General features: G+C 39.4%; 1 protein-coding gene across 2 annotated transcripts in view; it reads right to left on the reverse strand.

The window, feature by feature from the left end:
- The window catches only part of tnksa (tankyrase, TRF1-interacting ankyrin-related ADP-ribose polymerase a), an 81,895-nt gene extending 61,672 nt beyond the window's left edge, over window positions 1-20,223 (reverse strand). The window contains exons 1-4 of one of the 2 annotated variants that reach the window (XM_039779904.1): window positions 19,661-20,223; window positions 16,472-16,587; window positions 13,658-13,766; window positions 6,773-6,868 (exon numbers count right to left, since the gene is read on the reverse strand). In XM_039779904.1, coding sequence (XP_039635838.1) covers window positions 6,773-6,868; window positions 13,658-13,766; window positions 16,472-16,587; window positions 19,661-20,177 — 838 coding nt within the window. In that variant the 5' untranslated portion in view covers window positions 20,178-20,223. The remainder of the gene's footprint in view (window positions 1-6,772; window positions 6,869-13,657; window positions 13,767-16,471; window positions 16,588-19,660) is intronic. The other variant, XM_039779905.1, reaches the window with a different exon arrangement.
- Between the last annotated feature and the right edge of the window lie 3,503 nt (window positions 20,224-23,726).

Below are 23,726 nucleotides of genomic sequence, written 5' to 3' on the forward strand. Positions count from 1 at the left end.
GAGCCTAATACCAGAGAAAAACAAAACAGTCTCAGAGAGATTACCACATGAAACACCTACCACTGAAGTTACAGAGAGCTTATGTTTCACCAGTTTGTTTGTTAGAAGGATGTTAAAGTATCTGGCTGAAATTTAGAGGACAAACAGCTTAAGTTCAGAAGATAAGTTTAAAATATTTTGCCTGTGATGTTTATCACCAACCTTCACCATACAACACTGTATGCAAGTACCATGTTATCTTGTCAGGGTTAGCTGAGGTCTTTGATGCACCAACAGCTCATAGACCGATATAACACTGGAATCATGTTTATGTCAGAGATTTGGAGAGGATGAGGCAGAGTGAGACATTTCAAGTGAAGAGCAGAAAGAGAATAAATGACAAATGTCACAGGGTTAAGATGGAGGGGCTGATTGGTATGGAGCTCAAGACATTGTGGGAGACAGCAGGGGGCAAGCGGACAAAGAGTATAGATGACGTGTCAAAGGGAAAGCTCGACGCCAAAGCTCACGTATGGATGAGGGGTGGGTGGAGTGCATGTTGCACTTGCAAGCTCATTAAACAACATTGTAATTGATGAGTGGAGAAATAAAGTGATGGAGGGATGAGGGGAGAAAAAAATGAATTGTGAAGGGCAGAAACAACTTGATGAAAGTGTCCTAATCACTGCTTTCCGGCCAACAAGGAAGATCAATCACTAACGACAGAAAAAAAAATCCTCCTGGTAATCCCTTTGTCTCCTAAATTAGCTCTTATGGGGCTTTTCACATCATTACTGTGTGTGTGTTTCTCTCGATTACTTATCTGTAGTCTGATATTTGGATATCTGTGATATTTCAGACCTTTGATAAAAATATCACTTTGGTGCACGTACCTTGACAGTTCGCTTAACTTTGCATAAAGCCTGGAAGCAGATAATCCAACATTCACACTCAAAGGGTCAGGGTTTGAAGTTCTCTTTCGCTACTTGTGGCACATTTTGTGTGTACAACAGAGTGTACCACTTGAATGTCTTCCCGGAGGGACTTAAAGAGTCTTAAAATGTGCCCCATTATCCCCACATATAAACCATTATCCCCTCTTTCTACAGCAGCCATCTTTTTACTCTTCCTTCGAGTGTGGCTGTTTGGAACGATTTAAACACGTCCAATTTTATTTTAGCGTTTCATCATTATCCTGTTTGTCACTTGTGGCGACAGTGTCAAGTTTCGTTGTCTTGATTTAAGTCCACTGTAAACTGTGTATTCTGTAAAAATACTTTGTCCATCAAAACACTAAATGAGCGTGTTGTGCATAATTGATTATATATGCTACTCAAAATTTACATTTTCTCATTGACTTTGTGATAAAGAGTACTGAATGTGACTTTGCTTGGGCACAAAATGCTAATTTGTATAGCATTCCTCAACACTGACGCGGGACTATAAATCAGATCTAAAAGGCACCAGCTTCGCTCCAGCATCTGATAAAGGCTGTGTACTGTGGGCCATCCGAATTTAGCTCCAGGAGCCAGTGACCATTTAGTGATAGGCTAATCTCATAGCAGATCTGTGCCCGCCATGCCTTGTAACCTGATAAGGAACAATATAATTAACATGAAACTCTCTAGGCGTTTACTCTACAAAAGCACAAGAGTAATGACCTCCAGGTTGTTGTTGTTTTTTTTTGTTTTTTTGCTTTGAAGAGAATTTACATTTCTATCAGATTTAATTGCTTATTTATTGTGCTACTTATATTGTAACAGCAGATTCTGACAGGAAATACATACATACAAATTTTGAAGAGCTGTAAGACATGAACCCATCCTTACTGGCTCATTGTACTACTGCAAACGTTGAGAAGCACCTCACCCAGGCCTTAGTCATCCAATGTTACAGTTGTGCATGTGAGTCTGCCCCCTGCTGTGGTGTGAATAGTGGTGTCTCATATTTGGGAGAGACCAAAGTGCAGAGTTCCTAGGTTGTCAAAAGGCATATCTGGGGAGCGTCAACACTGCCCTGCCCTGTTTGCTGTTCACCCTGATCAGGAAAACAAACTGCATAAAAATGTAATTCAAATGCAGTGTGAGGGGTGTTTGAAGATGCTTTAAAAAACTAAAACCTCTGCCTTTCCGTTTCACATCTCCAGCTAACAGGGAATGGAGTCCATCATTTCTGAGGGCACTTTGTTGGATGTGGCAGAGCAGTAGAGCTAATTTATGGGTCAATATAAACTTCCATCACCACAGACTGAAGCTCAAAGCTGTACCGGCCTGCGGCAGAGATGAGGAATAGAGCAGAACCTCTAAATTATAGACACAAAACATATAGGACAGGAGAGATGCAGGGTGTCACTGTAGAAGATTATACAGAGGCTACACATTTACAAACATGCACATAATCACATATTTTCACATTTACATTATTAAAAGAAAGACTATTTATTAAATGCATCACTGCCAACAGTAATTACAACAGTGGAATCACTCTGGGGTGGTGCTGGGTGAAAAGATAATGTAACAGAACGATAGTTTAGGTAATTAGCGCCAGCCAATAAAAGCATATATCATGTTACGAACAAGATGCAGTACATTTTTCAGATCTGAACCACAGACAGAATAAAGAAAAACCACTGCAGTAGGAAGGGCCGATGATGGTGGTGGTGGTGTGGGGAGTCAGCGTACTGGTTTTATGGATCAACTGGTTTCTCTATTAACGGCTCATTTTCACCTGAATGCATCGGTGGATGCCTGCAGAAAACAGCAGATGTAGAAAACGGAAGACAACATGAAGCTGTCCTTGTAAACGTCTTGTTGTTGTCTTGTTCATTAAAATTACAAAACACAGCCATCTGCTTTTTTTGGAGGCTTAGACTTGAGTGACTCAATTGGCATTCAGTCATATTTTCTATGTTTTAAGCACTATTCATCATCTGGTAACCTTTTAACAGGCCTCACAGCAGACATTTTGACATTGCAGTAAAAAAGCACAGGCTTAATTAATCACCTAAATTAAGGCTGCATTCCAGTTATCTGATCCAGATCCAGTGTCCATGCTGGCTCATTGGCATGGCTTAATTAATCACCTAAATGGAACAGAGCCATCGTTGTTATTAATTGCACCTGTGCTTTCCCTGCTATGACAAGTTAAAATGTCTTGAAAAATGTCTATTACAGCCCCTTTAATAGTTGTTAATTAATGTATGTAAATTAAAACATGTTTAATCCCATATCCTTTTTTTTCCCCATAACAGAGGCTTAAGATTGATGGAATAGGCAGAGGTGGCATCATACATCTGCTTTAAATGCATTTCTATTAAAAAAATCTTTTTCAAGGTTCAGTAGGTCAATGGTGAGGTACGACCTTTGCCTCACTTTGAGCCAGGAAAAATCCTGCTCATAAATGAAATGTAATGTGTGAAGGCAGCTGCAGCACACGGTCAGTAGGTTCTCACAGGTAAATTGGCTTAAATGGTAGACTACTTCAAATATTAGTCCTGTCTGTATAACTATAGGTGATTGGTAAAAGGTTTGACCAGTATACCAAAACTGACTCTTTGGGACAACCCTCAGACAAAACTGAGACAACTGCAAAGCAATTCTTTAGCCTATATTTGTTTACATTTTGGTAACTCATCATTAAAAGTATGCAGAATACATTTTTTTGCAGTTCATGTTTGCAATGTACCCATGGATGTATAGGCAACCATCACTGGATTACTTTGATATTGAAGAAAACTTAAAAACGTGATTATTCGGAGGCAAGTTTTTAAACTGTAAGATGAAGTCTCCTTTTGTCTATATTGAGGCAGATTTAGGGACATTTATCCACTGGACAACATTTGGACATTAGAGATAAGATTACCTCGGAAAGTGCAAGTCATACTAAAGCAAAAAAATATGTGCATCATGTCTGTGTGTTGAGATTTGACTGAGTTATGACTCTCTTCCTCTGCGGCCCCCGGTTCAAATCTCCCTGGTCCCCCTGGGGAGATGCCCCCCACAGTTTGAAAACCTCTTTTAATCCTCAATTTTTGCACTGAGTGAGAACTCTCCCATTTTTAAGCAGCACTGTGTCAGTTATTTACACTATTAGTAACCTTGAGTCATTACATACGTATGAGATATACACACATCGATTAAGTCTGCAATGTTTGGTAAACATGTTCTATGACATATAGACTAAGAGCCATTACTACTCTGTTCTACAGTTTTACTGCTAATAAATCACATTTCCATGATTCTCCACTGTAAAACTTTTATCATGGACGATAGACCTGCAATCGTATTAATAAAATCTTTTTGGGGGCATTGTTGGCGTCTTTATTTTGATTGACAGCTGAAGACATGAAAGGCAATCAGTTAAAGAGTGTGCTAAGAAATCATTCTGTTTTTGATACTGTACTTCAATTAGCAATTGACAAACTCCATTTCTCTAGAGACTGAAGCTGTAGCTGCAGCATGTTGATTGACATGTTTTAATTATGTAAAGACATGTTCAAGGGGTTCAGATAGAGCCTGTATCAGGGCCATATTTTGTTCAATGTGTTATATGTCACTATTTTTGGTAGCCTAGTGTACTTAAATGGCCAGTATGTACTTTATTCATTGAAGCCTCTATGTTTACAGGCTTGTGGTGATGTGCAATGTGCTATAGGTGCCAATTTGTTTTGTTTTGTCATGGTTCATGTGTGCAATAAACATTACACTTTGTGAGAAAAAAAATCGTGGCAGAGAATCGTGATATCAATTCTAAGCTAAAAAAACGTGCATGCCTAATGGACGATACAGAGATAGCAAAATATGCGTCAATGTTCAATAATTCTGGCACTGAACAACCTCATTTCCATTCTTGCTGGCAAGGACAATGATTTGTCACAGGGTGCTTAAGTGAAATTGTTCCACTGTTTTGCCATTGCACAGCTCCTCGCTGTGGTATCTTCTCGAGGTTTATCTCATTTACCAGAGGGAATTGATGGGGATTGGTGATGTAACCCAGTGTAAACAGAAAAAGTGCTGCTGCGAAAACTGATTTAGAGCCTGTAAATACCCACAGTGAGACAGGGAACACAGAAAGAGATTTTAATTTTAAATTCTCTTTACTCATCCATTAGTGAAAACAAAAACAGGAGTAATTTAGTTCAATAAGTACCATGTCCTATATGCAATATAGCGCAAAGAAGTTCATCAAAAGTGTGAAGAAGAGAAGGGCTGATTTGCGAAGAGGAAAGATGTAAAACATAAAACAAAATCCGGATGAGGAACCTGCAGAAAGTGTCTGGACTTTTAGCTGTCTAAAGAGAAATTGAAAAAAATATATACCAAAAATGATTTATTTAAAGCCATGTATTTTTAATCAGTTCCTCATTTAAGGGCTATAACTGTGTCCCCGTGGTTCCTCTTCCATGGAATAGATGTAATGAGCCCTGCTGCCTTTAAGGGCTTGTAACAATGGAAGAACCAGTAGTCTAAGTTTCATTGCAAAGTTTTAGTGTCCCATGTTGCCCACTAAAGCTCTCAATTGAGTTGAAGGATTTGTTTTTGCCTGTAACAGCCTCTTTCTGCAGTGTTATTGTTGGGAAGCGCTGAATATTTTGGTAGGAACAACAAGGAATTGATCAGCTTTAAATGCAAACTATTAGCTTTTAGTGACTTGAGTCTAAAATTATCAACATTAGCTTAAACCAAAGTGGGACGATGACAATGATGCTAATGATGATGCTTTCTTCTGCTCTCCATGGGGCCACAGTAGTATGTAACGGATGGGGTTGGAGGTGTGGGGTTCTTACAGTCTTAAACGGCATTTAAATGTATTTTCAATATGTCACTGATTGCAGCATTGTGCTAAATAAAAAAAAAAATGCTCAATAAAGGTCTGCTGTGTCATTGATTTGGAATGAGAAAGAAAGGGAAAAAAGAAAGAATTGCTGCTGGCCAGTTCTCCATCGTATACGGATGACCAGAAATATTTCTTGGCAGCGATAGATGGAGAGTCATCCAGTATATGTCAACATTTCAGGACCGATTGGTGGGGATTGTTGTGGACAAAGTACATACAGCAAAACAATGATTAGAGCAAATTACATCTGTTATTGTGTGAAGTGCCGTTTTCTTTGGCAGGGAATTAGCCATTCCAGAGCTTGCCTCCCTACGTGCAAACGTTCCACCAAAACAAGTTCCTTCCCGAGACTATTTTGCAGAGGCACTGTTGCTGCGTCCAAAGCATAGCGTTGCCCAAGAAGATGGTGATTGGTTTAAAAAAAATGCAAACAAGCCAGAGCACTTTTTTCTTTAGAATGTAAGCGTGGTGTAGCCAGACCTTACTCCAGTGCTGACAGCACTGCAAAGATAGGTCTGGCAATGCAAGACTAATGTGCGTGCAGCCTTGGACACAAAGACTGAATAACACGCGTAGTGAGTGCATAAGCGGCACAGCCTTGCAAAATAAGAGGGACATAGATTGACAGGAACAAAAGATGGTACTGCCTGCAGCCTTGAACAAAATCAAAATAAACGTGGTTGAAAGTTGTGGGCAAAAATTTTAACATTAAGATAGAAGTGGAAATGTGCATCCTTTGAGAAAAATACAGGACGAGAGAAAGGCAGACAAGAAACTTAGAACAGGACAGGTATTGCAATCGGCGACAGAATACAAGCCACAGACATATACTGGTGTGTGTGTGTGTGTGTGTGTGTGTGTGTGTGTGTGTGTGTGTGTGTGTGTGTGTGTGTGTGTGTGTGTGTGTGTGTGTGTGTGTGTGTCATTTGATAGACTGATATACAAACAGGAGACTGACCTGTGAGCACAGCCTTGGCGGAGGGTTCAGCCAGGTCCAGGGCCGACTTGCCGTCAGTGTTGCGGATGTTGGGGTCGGCACCATGCTGCAGTAACACTGTACAACAACAGGGCAGACACAGACAGTAGCTGAGCTCCTGGACTGACATGCAAACTCCCCGACACACACCTCTCCCTAGTCCTCCCCCTCCTGCTGTTCCTCCTGCTGCTGCTGCTGAACCACATCCTGGTCCAAAAACTGCTCTTCCTGGACCTCGTCCTTTTTCTCCCACTTGCTCCTCTGCTATCTCTCCCGTTTCTCCACCTCTGGCTGTGTCTCGCGCTGTACTTCCTGCTCCACATTTCTCTCCTCCTCCTTCTCCGGCTGCTCCACCTCTGTTGCTAGCGCTGCTCTCTCTGCTGCCCCTGGCTGCCCCTGCCCTACGAGCCATGCTGCTGATGTAAACAGACATGCCACAACAAGAGCAGCGAAAGCTACGCTACACCACACCGCCAGATAAACAGTGGACCTTACAAAGTGGCTACGTGACCAGCTACAAAACACATCACACCTCCATGGAGCAGCAGGGGAAGGCTATGGTTTAGCTGAGAAAATAAATAGAAATGAGTGAGGAAGGGAGAGATGAGTGGCTACAGCTAATCGAGGCAGCAGCAGCGACGAGGCAGGCAGTGCGAGTGGAGAGACTCTCGCCTCTCCGACTGACTGAGCGATGCAGCGGAGAGCAAGATGAGAGAGGAGAAAGGAAGAGGGGAGGGGGTGGGAGGGGAGGGGGAATGAGAGTCAGAGAGGATGGGAGAGGTAGAGGACGAAAAGAGAGGAGGGAGAGCAAAACAAAACAAGAGTGTTTGTGTGCATTAGAGAGGGAGAGAGAGCCGGGAGTAGTAAATACAGAGGAGAGGAGAGCAGAGGAGAGGAGAAAAAAAGAAAAGGAAAGCAGGAGAGAAGAGTCATGCGACTACTGAACAGGTATGACTTGAATAACAAACTGCCTGCGCTCAGTTTTTTTGTAAATTAGCCGTTTCGAGGGCACTAATGTCAACACGCACTGCCTTCCTCTCCATCTCTCATCCAACTATTGTGATTGCTGAGCCGTTCCCAGTGCACATGCTCTTTGACTTGTGTACACCTCAAATTACTCTGCTCAAACCCAGCAGAGAGGAGGGGAGAAGAGGAAGATAACCAGGTTTGTGTGTAATGCAATGCGTTTGTATGTGCACGTGCATGCACATGTGTGTGCCTCTGCCCCAGCACTGACGCAGACCTTAGTCACCCACTCACCCCTCAACAAAAATATGATTTAGCTCTGCACCAATCCCATAAGCGAGCAAGCACACACACACACACACACACACACACACACACAATAAAGATATGCCCATAGTGAGGCAGGGAGGGAAATGACAGTCTGAGGCACAGCCACACACTGTGAGTAGTTTACAAATCCAGTCAGTCTGTACCATTGTTTCACAAGACTAGTACAACAAGTACAGATTGTCAGTAATACCTGCAAAAGCCCTCTCTGAACAACCTAAATCCCCTTTTTGGACACGACTACTTTTCAGGACAATGTCAGATTTGCAACAGTTACTGTATCTTATTATTATTATCTGTATTATCTGCAACTTCTATTTCCCATCAGTAAGTAACTTATACACAATTTTAATAAAATCACAGACATACAGATTTTCTTAGACTTTCTCATCTGAGGTGTTGTTCAAATGTGAAATGTGAAAAATTTGGAAAGAAATGCCTTTCTGTGAACATGGCTTTTAGTTGGTCTAAATTTACATTTAGACATGTTGGCTTTGTTGCCAGTTTTACACACATTTAGGCAAAGCGCTAAAGGCACTTATTTGGGCAAGATAAACAATTTTTCCTGTGCTAGCACTGTTAGAAAAAACTGAACTGACTAGAAACTGAGAAAGCAGAGCTGCAGAGCATTAGCCTACAAATAAATGCAAGAAACATCTGAAACTGACAGGATGTCTACACCAATGTAGTCCTGAGACGATTAGTTATTACTATTATCAATAGAAATATAATCAACAATGATTTTGATAATAGATCATTTCATTTATCCAGGAAAAGTGTCAAACATCGACTGCTTTCAGCCTCTTAAATGTGAGGATGACACTTCTTTCCTGTTTTATATCATTGCACATTTAATATCTTTGGGTTCAGGGCCGTTAGTTGTACAAACCAAGCCATTTTGAGGACTTCACCTGGGGCACTGAGAAATTGTGATGGGCAATTTTCAGACATTTCTGGGGAATGTTTTAGCAAAGAAAAAATATAGATTGCTTAACCAATAACTTAAATGATTGTTCATACTTAAATAGTATCTTATCGTAATTTAACCAATGTAACCGTCTTAACCTGCCACGCAACAGACAAGGCATCTCACAATTCAATCCAATCCAAATATTTAACAATGGTTAATAACATACATAAATATAAGATGTTTAAGGGTATAAGGAGATAGATATGAAGTATATTTATACAACACAAAATCAGTGATTATGCAGTGGTTTATAAAAACCAAACAATCTGCATTGACATCTCATTCACTTTACTGACATCTGGAGAAATTCAGGAAAGGGTCAATAAACAGTAAAATGACGCTGCGGAGAACTAAAGACAAATTTAATCCGTGCACTGAACTGACATTTATGGAGGCGGTGGGTTATTAAACTCAGAGCCAATCGTATGGCTGCTTTAGGATTTCCAAGAGCTTCTTATCCCAAGTTTGTCAATGAGATTTTCTCCAGCCCTTGAGCTGGAAGAGATGCAAGTCTGGTAATGACAGATTCATTTTTTACAAATTTTACAAGTTTTCAAGTTGTCTGAACACCAACGAAAATATAGAGTCCAATCAGACTTGATTTCACTCTCATTCTGCATCAAATCTCAAACCTGGCAGGATGACAGGCTACGAAAACTCTGTCCAATAATCAAGCCACTTGAGGTCATGTGTTTTTTGTTTACATGCTTTAGTATGTAAATCAAACATAAAAATGCATGTTTTTGTGTCCAAGTGTCTGATGGGAACAACAATCTTTGACATTGGTCCAGTATTGAAGACCGCTGCATTCTGCAGAGGCGAAACAAGATACAATGTAACGTTAATGGGCAATTGCACACCGTCAATTTACGTCCACAAAAATTGCCACTGACATGTTCAGATTATTATTCTAAGTGTCTGACAACATTATAGAAATGATCCCTACAGATGTCAACCTTTTTGTTGATCATTTTTGTTTAAAGTGGAACTATTATGCTTTTCCGTATTTCCTGTCATTTTTTTAATGTCATAATGTTGGATTTTCATTCAAATAATGAGGTAAACGTTTTACAGAGAAATCCCCGTGAGCAAAAATGTTCAGATTTCCAACTGTTCACAGTTACAGTACAACAGTTTTTTCTACTCTCAGCTAAGTGTTACGCAACTCCAAGACGGTCTTCTATGACTGGTCATCTGCTCCAGCCAGGCAGGACTGGAGTGTTTTTTTTAAGCTACTGTTGTGTTAACATTGTCGCATGTAGCTGCATGCTAACGCCAGATAGCTGTAATCTTGGCGGCCAATGTTGGTCATTTCTCCCCAATTTCGGGTCACATTACTGCTGGAACGTGTCGGGTTGTGTAGTATTTGGTTTAGAAGCATTTATTGGCGTTTTTCACGATGGAAAGTCCTGCTATACACTCCATTGCAGACAGTCTCAGGCTCCGGAGCGAAACAACACAGCAGAGGTTCAGAGACACACGGACATCCGCTGGCCAATCAGAGCAGGCTTTTTCTGGAGGGGGGCTTGTAAGAGACAGGCCCTGCAACAGAGCGTCTCATACAGAGGGTGATTACAGGTGAGGCAGCCATAGGCAGTATAACACATTTTTGAACATTAAAGCATGTAAACATCACAATCACAAAATACAAGTATGAACCTGGAAATGCTATATAATAGGTCCACTTGAACATGAAACACCCCCGGAATCGCTATTGCCAAACCCACCCGACTCCATTTAAATAAATAGTAATTTATATAGCCTCTGCTGTAATGCTCTTTGCTCTGTATTTCTATCTTTATTTTTAATTTAATACATACTGTGTAAATATACTTATATTGTTTATACCTATACTTAAATTGTTTAATATTCCATTTAGAGAATGTGCGATGTGCACCAACAACACCAAAACAAATTCCTTGTATGTGTTAAAAAACGTACTTGGCATTAAAACCCTTTCTGATTCTGATTTCTGATTCTTTGTTTTGTCAGTTGTCTTATTGTTGTATGGTAATGCAGAAAAACGTCCCCCCCTGCTGCTGCAGTCAGGGGATGCCAGTAGTTTTCTTTTGTGCCAGATGGGAGCCAAATGTGTTGCTTTAGAGTGGGAGCAGTGAAGGTGCCAGCTTTTCAAATTATCTCCCAAATTGGTAACGTGACCTGAAGATATTTGCTTTTTGTACTGGTAGCAAATAACATATTTATTATCCTCTTTCTTCACAAAATGTGTCAGACTTTATTTTCCTAAGCTGGAAGTGCTCCGACATGACGGCACTCAGTCATGCTTACTACTGGGCGTATCAGAGCGATGCATGACAACCAGGTTGAATTGTCTGTGTCCTTCAATGACATGATCCCCAGAATGTCACCATAATATTGTTGTAGAGCGTAACTAAATTAGCCTAAGCGTGTTTGGATAAGTGGTGGCCGCAATCACAACATCCTCTGCATGACCTGCTGATTGTAACTCCAAGACGATGGGCCTCATGCAAGAGAATTTAAAATCAGGATTTAACAAACTTTCTTGTTTTTCTTGTTGTTAACTGCACAAACTTGTCAGAAATCGCTCTTTTCAGCTTGAAGAATGCCACCTTTGAGGAGTGTTTGTGAGATTTAAACATAAGGATGTTCAACACCCCTATATTGCTATATAAGACTGCCTGTTCTGCTCCATTTGTGGGAAGGTTTTATTCATGAAAATGAATAAGTAAGCTTAAGTCCCACTGATGGAAATAATCAGACGGAAATGTGACAAATTTAGCAGTGTCAGCAGTTGTATTAGAGGAAACTATTAGAAAAATATTCATAAGCTAAAAGCGACATGTCATTAGAGAACTGCCGGTAAAACACAACTTGCTTCAGCAAAGCGGTTCATAATTTAGATGAGGCAGCTGTGAGAATTTGCCTAGCACCAAGTCAACAGCTTTAAAGGCCATGCTACTATGACAAAACCATAATATCTTAAAAAAAAAAAAAGTTGATTTTGATATCGTATTTAAACTCCAAATCAAATTAATTGAGATGAAGTGTTTTTCCTCCTGTGCAGAGAGGAACACAAGAGGTCTAAACCACTTATATTTCATTCGAGAGAATTAGGGAATCACTTGTAAGTGCAACAAGAACAAATGTCTTTGTAGGAGTCATTCTTACCCATTGAGAGGTTACAACAAGCTGGAAGAGAGCTACAAAAACAACAACTGAGGGAGTCAGTTTTGCACGCAGCAGTCAAGCTGTTTAATTAGGCATCCTGAATCACAACATAGCGTGTCATCATACTGAATTATGTCCCGTCTTTTTATTCTGTATTCTTTGTATTGTGGTGTTCAAGTGAAGTTTCTGTTGCGTTTAGATTTTCTGTCTTATTTCTAAAGGGCCATTTTCAACGGCTTTTGATGTTAAGCACTGCTCAGATTGAAAATCAACAGCAAGCATGAACAAATAAAGTCAAAGTCAATATATGCACATTATGCATTAACAGACAACAAAAGATAAGTGCCCCTTCATAATTATTGATAAATCAATGACAGGTGTCAGCCCTGACAACAGGACGACGTTTTGTCTGGTGATTTTCAGAGCTCCACAAAGCCCTCTGTTGCTATGCAGTCATTCAGGGCGCAGACATGCTGTGGCAGCTTTTTGTAGACCTAAAAAAGGACTGGAGCAACTTTTTGTTGTCGCTAAGCACTAAAGACTGATGCCGGCAGCTGGGTGACGCCGACTATCATTGCAGTCATTCTTTATTGCCGCTCACACTGAGCAATGCTTTTCCATTAAGATCATGAAGATTACCCTACAACTTACTGCTCAGACGCCTTTCATGCTGTGACGCATCTTGTCTACTTCAAATTTTCCTCAGGGATCGTAATACTGCCGTTCTATTTTCCAATTCACCTGTAAAGATCAACTGCTGCTGTCCTTTCTGAACTGAGCCTGTGGTGTTGTTTCACTTTTAAAATGAAAAAAAAAAAAAAAACGTTGTTGTTGGGAGCTCATATATTGTAAGACAAAGATATCTATGCCCTTTTCTCCCCTGTGTGGGCTTAAGACTAGACAGTAACAGAGTTATTGCAATTTACAGCTTATTTGCTGCTTTATGCTTAATGGAAAATAATAGCGTAGAGTCTGCCTGTGGTTTATTATAGTTTCTAAAATGACTGTGATTATACAGAACTCCAGGTTGCGACTCTGGAGGGAGCGGAGGAGGAGACATTTAAATCAAAAGGTACACACAAACACCAGACTTCAAAACCAATAGAGGATTTAATATCTATAAATTCACCACAGCAATATCACCGCACATAATGAAACATATTTAGCAATGTCCCAGAACAACCGCTGACTTTTATTGCACACAAAGGAATGATGGCACTCCGGGAACCATTGTGGCAACCAGTGACATTGCTGGATGTTTTCTGTTTCTGCTCTGCTCACACGGGCAATTCAGTCTCAACAGACACTCAAGAAAAAAACTCCAAATGCCACTAGACAATATATTGTAAACATACTAATGCTTACTATGTAATCGGACATCTTGCAAATCAGTTGATACGCACTCATGTTTATTTAGCTCACAATATTTGCAGTGTGTGGTTTTCTGTGCTTACCTATACAGACATCTATCTTGCCCTTGATGGCAGCTTCATGGAGCGGCGTGTAGTTCCAGTTGTCTCGAGCGTTGGGGTCGGCCCCCTGACACAGCAACAAGGACACCACCTGAAAACATCATTTAGAACTTTCTGCATTCACTCTTTATTTGGCACAAAACATCAAACCCCAGGTGTTTTTTTCCCCATGGTTAATTTTTCCTTTACTCAAGCTAGTAAGTTCAGCAAACACTGTCTTAGCATTGACAGCCTGCTAACGCTACTTACCCTGTACGTAGACCTGTAACAATTCCGAATGTTGCTGTACAATTAGTCTTAGAAATAATTGTGATGGGCGCCCGGATAGCTCAGTTGGTGGAGCGGGCGCCCATATGTGGAGGTTAACTCATCGACGCAGCGGGCCCGGGTTCGGCTCCGATCTGCGGCCCTTTGCTGCGTGTCATTCCCCCCTCTCTCTCCCCTTTCATTTCTTCAGCTGTCCTATAACAATAAAGGCCTACAAATGCCCCAAAAATTATCTTAAAAAATAAATAAATAATATTAATTGTCTCTTTCAGTCAAATTTGAAAATGTTATTTATTACTTTTCCAAACAAATTAAAGTTTTGAATAAATCCCAGGACACAATTTTTGGTTATATCGCTGTTAAGAGACCCAGATAATGTAGTAACACAAATACACTTTGCCTTTGAAGTAAACCACGCCTCTTTATAATCATAAACACATTGTCTTTTTTTTTTAATCAACATAAAATTGACAATAGTACAGTATTATATAGTTTTCCCGACCTAAGCTTGTAATAGCAATTAATTGCGGTTAAACAAATTAACCGTGTAAGTAAGAAAAAAACAACAACGATTTGACAATTTTATAATAATTGTTACAGGCCTAACTGTAAGATAAATCTATGCTGCTTTTGGGGCGCCCTAGCTCACCTGGTTGAGTGTGCGCTCCATGTACCATGGCCCAGTCCTTACCACAGTGGCCCGAGTTTGAACCCCCTTTGCTTTTTACACAACTAGGACTGGGATAATTTGAACTTTTCCAATATTAGTGCAAATATAATAGATCTTGGTGGTAGTTGCAAATATAAATATTTTAGGCAGTATCGGAGCCGATACCGATACTGGTATCGGCTCCTATGCTGCCTAAAACGCTGGTATCGGAAAGTACTGGAGTTTATGCACCGATCCAATACCACGTATTAAAGCCCTAAAGAAAACCTACGTTAAAGTAATTTATTTATGTTCTTTTTCCATTATAACTGACTGTCAAACTGCATAATAAAAGAAAGTTCTGTGACATTCATTGTTTGTCTTTGTTGAGTTTAACCTGAGCCAGACAGACAACAAAGATAGAAATAATATCCCATCCATACAGGGATAGTAGTATAAAATTGTTAAAACATAATAAAATATATGACACACTGGTATCGGATCGGTACTCTGTATCGGCCGATACGCAAGTTCAGGTATCAGAATCGGTATCGGGAAGCAAAAAATGGTATCGGACCATCTCTAAAATATAATACCTGAGTTTTGGAAGTGATAAGAAAATTATACTTTCACTACCTGATTGGGGATTCGGGAAAATTGGAGGATCAACTGTTTTTCTAAAAAAAACATTTTCCTCATGTAACAGAATCTTCTCTCAACAATGCCTGCACCAATGTGCTCCATCTTACCCTGAATTGTGTAACAAGATGCCCAGATACTCATTTTACTTCAGTCAGCAACCTGCTCCATAAGGGTTTAATGCTTCATTTTCCAGCAGAGATACAGTATTCCACAACACGAGAGCTAGAACCTGACCTTGGCTTGCACTGCCACCCACTACAAAATCCCACTTAAACCAAAAACATAAAAGCAAGGCAAACGACCACTTTCAGAGGTGCAACAGTGTAGTGGCTGAGTGATTGGTTTCAGATTGGACTGCGTTTATTCTCATCACAACACTAATCATCACTGTGATCACACAGTTGCATTAGCGCTGTGCATTTCTAACATGGGTGCAAAGTGCTCTCAAAGAAAGCTCTAAAAGCCTCTAAAACAATCGAAACTGTAAACATTCGAAAGACCTCTGTGGTTAACAGCCAGGAGGAAAAAAAGCATTAGCACATCTGTCATAGATATTTCAAAACATAACCATGCGTCGGCATGACCAGAATATCAAAGTAGCAATGACAGTGAATGTTCAGGTTTTCTCAATGTGATCCTTGAGGCTGACTGTGCACATTATCTTACATGCAAACAGGGCAGATTTGCATGTTTGGAAAGAATCATCTTTTGCTATCATAAAAACACTGATTACAGTTTACTCCTCCATCCATTCTGGATTTTACCACCGCATCAATTCTTGTGCTCATCTCTGCATTCCCATCTTTTTATCACCACCAACAATCATTACAGTCTACTAAAGCGTAAACTGTTATACTTTGTTCCAAAAAGCATATTGGAAGAAAGTGGCTCACATTTTTCCCTTTGTGTCACCCTAATGGGTCCTCGCACTCCCTTAAACTGCACTCATGTGGATTTGTGTATCTTCAGTGAGCTTTCCTGCCCAAAACAAAGATTATTATACAACTGCACAAGCATAATGACGGTGTAGGAAAGATCCAAACACAAGGGAGGTACAAAATGCTAAAAAAACAACAACAACAACAACAAAAACAAGTAAAACATGTAACTACACGGTAAAAAAAAATTCCATCTCCAATTTTGCAAAAAATACATTATTGCACTAATTACTATGCTGCAGAGGCACAAACCTCCAAAACAATACTAGTAGATCAAAGGGTTGCTGTGCAAAGTCTCACCTCGGAGTGACCAAATGAGCAGGCGTTGTGAAGCGGGATCAGACCCCCATCATCCCGTGCGTGCACATTAGCGCCTGTCTGAAGCAGGTGGTCCACCACATCTTTCCGCCCAAAACCTGAGAGAAGTTCAGAAAGAGTTGGGAGTGGAGAGAGGGGGGAAGGCGGGCAAATAAAGAGAACCGAGGAAGAAGGATCAGAGAGATTGGTGTTACAAGAATTGTACGGTGATGTCCAGTAGAAACTCTTGCACATAACCTTTTGTGCAGAGTTAAATCAAACTGTAACTTGGACAGAAGATTTGCGAGCAGTTTCCAGATATTGTGAAACTCTGAAGCATTTATTTACGTTCATAAAAGTGGCTGATAAATTAAGGAGCAGCACAGCTTGAACACAAGGCTGCTGTATTTGTATCCAGTTAAAAATTAATACTTAAATCCAAACTGTCTTTTGGCCTTTTTTTTCTTCTATTTATTAATGTTGTTCATTTGTTTTGTAAGGGACACGTGGCAGCTGTTTGGGAAAGTGCCGTACAAGTGGAGCTTGTTATGTCTTCACAACAAACGTGCCGTGGGATTCGAGAGAATCTATTCTTGTTAAAGTTGCTGAGGATTAGGAAGGCCTGAGATGTAAAACAGCCGCGCAAGTTTTTCTTCTTTTATCTTTTGTGGCTGCAGTGTGATGTGTGTGTGATAAAATAATTCAAAACAGTCAAGCTTGGAGCTGAAGAGAAGATGAGCACTTTTCATATCCATGAACAAGTACAGTGAAGATAAAAATGAAAAAAAGGAAATATTATATTGTCAAGATGATGGAGTCTTTTCTATGTGTCTTGCTTGTGGCAAAAATGAAGTACAGACTTGGGTTAAACTAAAGGCAATTCATGTTTAGATATGACATTTGTTATGTTCCATTTATAGATAAGTCTCAGTTAAAACCACCTTGGCTGTTTCATTGCAGGCATGTTTGCAAACCTTTTGAAGCAGTTTGAGGAAACTCCGTTGGCTGACAAAAACACTTAATGATAATGGTCATCTGCCACAGACCGTAAACTGCCTGACTGAATATACAGGGTTTATGGGTCTGGTTTTAATATTCTGAACATTAATTGTGCATGTACAATTTGCCCGAGGGGTTGTCGGGTATTTTAATTTAAGAAGATCGTAGACTTTAATATTTTTTTAATACAACTTTTTTTTAATGCTAGTGATATTCTTGTATAAATATAGGGATTTGTCAGTGCTGTATCATGTCTTTCTGTTGGACTTGCATCCATGTCTTAACAACTTAGCAACTGTCCAATTACTGTACAGCTGCAATGCTAATTTTAACTAATAAAGTGAAATGTCAGCCCTTCCCTGATTTAAGGTTATTTTTAGGTATGTTTCTACCTAAATGTTGCACAGATCTTTCCACATTTTCAGAAAATGAAAATTGCCAATCATCTTTCCATCTACTATTGTTAAGTGCAGTGTTTCCTCTATGTTGATTTTGTAGTGGCGGCCCACCATGGCAAAATTTCTGCCAGCACGGTATCAGAAATAGGGCTGTACAAAAAAATGTAGTCACAGTTGCCTTTTAAATCACAGATCTTCAACAGGGGGTCCTCAGAGTACCTGCAGGTGGGCCGCCAAATTATTGTTCAATGGTTTAAAAATTTTTATGTTTTAAATTTTAAATGATTTTTTTTTTTTAAATGTAAAATGCTGATATGTCTGAAAATATACACATGAATCTGACATATTATTATTAAAGATATATATTTTTCATTTGGCTTATAGATAAGGTAGTCATCCACAGATTCAGTTAAGCTTAAGGATTTACTGTACCACATTTTAACATTAAAACATGATGTATAAATATATGAATATGCCAACATTTTTATTTATTTTAAAAGCTTATATTAGTATTGTATGCACCATGAAAAGGTATGTGCAAAGGCTTTAGGCCACCCTACACGTTATTGTAGGTCCAGTTTAATATGCAACTAAATTTTATACGATATATGTAGTAGGGGGTCCCTGCTCCGTCTATCTTTCAGTTAAGGGGTCCTTGGCCTAAAAAACGTTGAAGACCCCTGTTTTAAATTATCCTGCCAATGTAATGAACCTCCCGTTGGCTGCCGCTCACATTGCAATTTAACAACAAGTAGAACTATTCAGAGGTTGTTGTTGTTCGGACAGACCTGCCCCCACTGCTAAAACAAATCCTAAAGGAAATGCTGAAGTGAATATTTAAAAAGAAAAGAAAAAAGAAACACAATTACAGTTGCAGCGCCAGTAACTCAAATTCTGGAATTGCTCTGCCCACACTGTACTTGAAGGTGCTCTAAGCGATGTTGGGTGACGTTACTTCTTGTTGACGAAGTATTTTCAAACAAAATGAGGCTAGCTCGCCCCTCCCTCCTCCTTATCCTGTCCCCTCCCCCTCCCTTCCGTGCTCTAAGCCCCCAACCCCCACCCCAAAAATCCTTATTGTCAGTTATTGGCTGGAACACTGTTTGTTATGTTTGGTGGTGCAGGTTGGTGCAGGTTGTTTTTGTTGCCGTTTGTAGAGTCTGGGCTGTATACAGAGACCGCATTTTTTTTACAGTGTGTTCATGGGACAGGCAGCTTGCAGATAGTGAGAAGATGTTTGCTGTATGTGACAAAAAAATGTTGTAGCCTAAAAAACGCATGACATCGCTTAGAGCACCTTTAAATATGTCCTTTTGAACTTTATTTTTTGGGATTCTGGTGTGACTGGCCTGTAGCATTGGATGGCAGAAATAAAAAAAATGTTTCCTCTACACTGGTGGAATTTATAACTAGACTTGCACGTAAGAGGTCTGCTCAGGTTTTAAACAAAGTTTGAATAAGACAGATTGGAAATTTGTTTTTACAACAGAAATAAACAAATAATGAAATGTACCAATGGTAAATGCACCTGTGAAAAAGTGGGTGCAACAGGGTAACTTAACATATGTTACATGAAAGGCTTTCTGAAAATGTTACTTTTCTTTGCTGACAGTGCATTTCATATATTTTCTGTTGATATTACTTTTATCATCCTAAAACAGTTTTACAGCTAATGGCTAATGTCAGCCAATGTTTATTAGCTGCGTTCTGGTTACTCCCACACCTTAAATGCACCTCGCCAGCTGCACAGTCTAACAATTTAGTCGGTTTAAACGGTGATTTCCGTTATGTTTACCTGCAGCGAAATGCAAGGGTGTCGATTTGCGTCCTGCCATGTCTTTGGCGTTCACATTCACCGCATTCACGACTTTCTTCACCCGTGAAACATCCCCGTTCCGACAGGCTTCAAACAGCTCCCTGAAAGCCCCGTTTGCACCACCACCACTGCCGCTGCTGCTACTGCTACTGCTGCTGCACGCGTCACCGCTGCCTGAGTCGGGCGTAGAGCCGGGGCTGGTCCCGCTACCCTCGGTGGTGGTCGGGGAGCTAGCACTGCTGCTACTGCTACTGCTGCTGCTGCTGCTGGTGGTGGTGGTGGTGAGGGCCAGAGCTGGGGAGGTGGTGGTGGGAGAGGCAGGGGTTGCCTCACCGTCAGCAATGTCCGCGGCTCCGCGGGAAAGCGGGGTGGCATCATCGATGGGTGCAGGCGGAGAGCCAGGCGGGGTGACAGGGAGAGAGGAGCCGCGGGGCGGAGAGGACAGCAAGGAGCTTGGCTGCTGCTGCTGCTGAGAGGAGCGACGAGGCGTCGCCATTTTCACAACACAACAGTCCCCACTAGCAACAAAAACACTGCTGACAATTTCCTGCCCAGGAAAGTCAAACTTCCGCTCGGGTTTACGGGATTGACGTTACAGGACATTACATCTCCAAAACTGTTCAATACTGGGATATCAGGACTAACTTCATCAGTAACAGCATCTTTATGCAGGATTACAGACTAAAATACCATTTAAAATGTGTGGTTTCTTGCCAGTTTAGCCGACAACCCCTCTGTGAAATGTTTAATATAAATATTACAAAAAATATTTATATTTTTATTTTGGTAATTGAAATAAAATTATTTTGGGGGGGTAGGTAAAAGTTAATGGAGGTTTGCATGTTTTCTTTTTTTATTTAATTTTTTTTTATTTAATTTTAATTAACAGAACAGGTACAACATAATCAGGTACAGTATAAAATCTTATTACAAGCTTACTGAGCATATTGTAGGAGAAATATAGCATACATAAACATACAAACGAACATGGGGCATGATATATCTGACAAAAAAAAAAAAATAATAATAATAAAACAAACTCAAAATAAAAATAAATCAAATCAAATCAAAAGGGCAATTATTCAATAAGAATGTTTATAAAAGAAGCCAGTTTCCCTGCATTCTTGTTATTAATCAACAGTAAAGATTTATAGAAAAGTTTCAACTCATTCCTCCAATGAGTGATATTAGGGTTAATCTTGAGAAAACGACATTTGTGTATGAAATGTTTACTTAACAAAATTACATTGTTAATGCCAAAATCATTATGATCATTGCGAAAAATACCAAATTTTATATCATTAATTGAAAGGTTCATTATCTGAATTCCTTTAGATACAAGCAATTGAATAAGGTCCAGCCAAAATCTTTGAATAACTTCACACAAATAAAAAAGGTGATCCAAGTCTTCGGGTTCATTTTCACAAAAGCTACAATTTCCTACATCCATTTTAAATCTCTGTTTTAAGAAATCATTAGTCGGATAAATCCTATTCATAATTTTAAATTGCATTTCTTTCACCTTTGGCGGGAGAGGAAATTTTAAATAATTACATCTGATTTTTTTTATTGTCTCTTTACCAAAGTCTTTGAGAATATAATCTCTTTTGAGACAGCTTGTTTGGCAATTAAGTAAAGAATTTCTTATATACTTGTTATTGCATTTGTAATTCTGAAGATTAATACCATTAATACAAAGTTGTCTTAAGGAGGGAAGGATTTTTGAGTGTATTATATCCTGTTTAATCATAGCTACAAGTGATACTGGGAGAGCTTTCACAATCTGTTTAAACTTCTTTTGGGTACATTTGATTTGAAATTTGTCACAGAATTCAACATGTTGTAAAATATTACCTTCCACATCCATAAAGTGAGCAATTGCCCAGACACCTTTAGAAAACCATTCTGGAATGAAAAAAGATTTTCTATTTATCAATATGTATCTATTATTCCAAATAGGTGTATTGTGTGGTGTGAAATTATGTTTGAATATTAGTTTCCAATACAGAAGGACCTGTTGGTGAAAATCTGACAATTTTATAGGAAGTTTCTTAACATCAAAATCACATTTTAAAAGAAAGCCAATACCACCTACTTTTTCAAAAATCCAATTGGGAATATAAGACCACAGTAAATTTTGATTTTGCATATAGCTTTTCAACCATCTAATTTTCAACATTCCATTCATACAGTCAAAGTCTATTGGATTACCACCTCCATCCTCATAATCTCTAGAGGTTTGCATGTTTATTCTTCTTATTGAGTGATCAGTTGGCCTGGCTGAACACAATATCGCCATCTAATGGAGACTGTTGGTAATAACTTCAGAATACAGAAGTCAGCCTTTGTTATCTTTTTGCAGTTACATAAATAACATTTTACAATGATCAGTGGTTAATTTACTGGTTTTAGCCGTTGTCTAATGTATGTAACCTATCTTAAAAAAATAATCAGTTTGATTGATTGACCGGTGACTCAGCCTACTGCACTCTGGCCACACTGGTTCGGTCTTTATTGTTCCACCTCAGCTCCACTCAAGCTACACATTTTCATTCAGAAATCTGAGGGGTATATCACAGACTACTGTGTACTGTATGTCAGCATACAATCTATCTGTGGTGGCATAGTATTGAATGTGTAGTTTTCCTGAGCTACATGTTTTGTACTGCTTAAAGAAACCTGTGCACCTGTGTGAAAAACCTGTCCAAACATGATGAAAACTCCAGACACATGGCTGGGATTTAAGACAAGAACCTTCTTGCTATAGGCTTACAGTTGTCACTGGACCACTTTATTCAGTTATAAAAGAAAGTGATTATTCTATGAGTTACTTTAATTGGACACCAGATAGCAGCAGACATGCTGCAAGAAAGTGTTACAGCATTCATCCTAAATCATTAGCATTGTAAGTCAATTTAAAAAAAATTACATTTATTTTTTTCATGAACTTGATTAAACTGTCTGAAAAAAAGTAAATAGACAGTTCTGTCCTGCTTTTCGATTTGCAATAAACTAATGTTGTCCATTACAGTATATTAGTCCCTTCTCCTTTTGGTGACTAGTTCCCTTTATTTACAACAATTAAAGTAAAAAAGCACAATACACAATTCATGCTCATATACATCGTTGATAATGAGGGCTCAGGACCGGAAGAATGAGAACTATGAGAAATCTATTACATTGCATCAATGTTATGTAGCTACCTGACAGCCAGCTCGTTTCCACGGATCATATCCAACACATAATAGCACCTTGTTATTGCATTAAGGAATTAATTGTGACATGGTCTGCAAAACAAATGCCATGACGAATGAAACTGTAGATGTAGATTGCATTAGAAAACATGCAGCATCATTTTTCTTTTCTTTATGTAAAACATGATACACAGAGTATAACATGCGATTAAAGAATATAGACAATATACAGTTTTCCAAAACCCCAAAACAATACATTTAAAAGCAAATTCATGACCTATTTTCCAGATACTTGATTTGAAATGAAGGTAAGTAAAAGTTAAGTTTCTTGGAAAAACTTGTAAAACTGTTAAAAAGAGAGCCTTTCCAGATTTGTTTTAACTTTGTGGCTGGAAGGAGTGTTGAAAAAGCTAACATCTCTGCTTGAAGCCAAGAAGGTCAAACTGATTAGTCATCATCGAGCCAATAAGCTAGCAGACATATTATATTCATTTGATGCTTTGGCACACTGTAATTTATTTTGCATTTTAAAATACATCTAGGCGTGGCTGGGTTGGCTCAGTTGGTGGAGTGAGCGCACATATACATGGAGGTTTATGCGTCGACGCAGAGGTCCAGGGTTCGATGATGCATGTCTTCCCTCTCTCTTTCCCCCTTTTCACCTAGCTGTCCTGTCCATTGAAGGTGGAAAAGCCCCAATAAATAATAAAAAAATAAATAAAACATGCATCTAGGCCATAGTAGTACTACTAGCAGTAGTGTTGGTGGTAGCACCAAAAGGCCATACCGATAACGAAATATACAGTGATTCACAACAGATCCTCTGTGGTTTCTGCATGTGTCCAAGTCTG

Source organism: Perca fluviatilis, chromosome 17, assembly GCF_010015445.1.
Source record: "Perca fluviatilis chromosome 17, GENO_Pfluv_1.0, whole genome shotgun sequence".
NCBI lineage: Eukaryota > Metazoa > Chordata > Actinopteri > Perciformes > Percidae > Perca > Perca fluviatilis.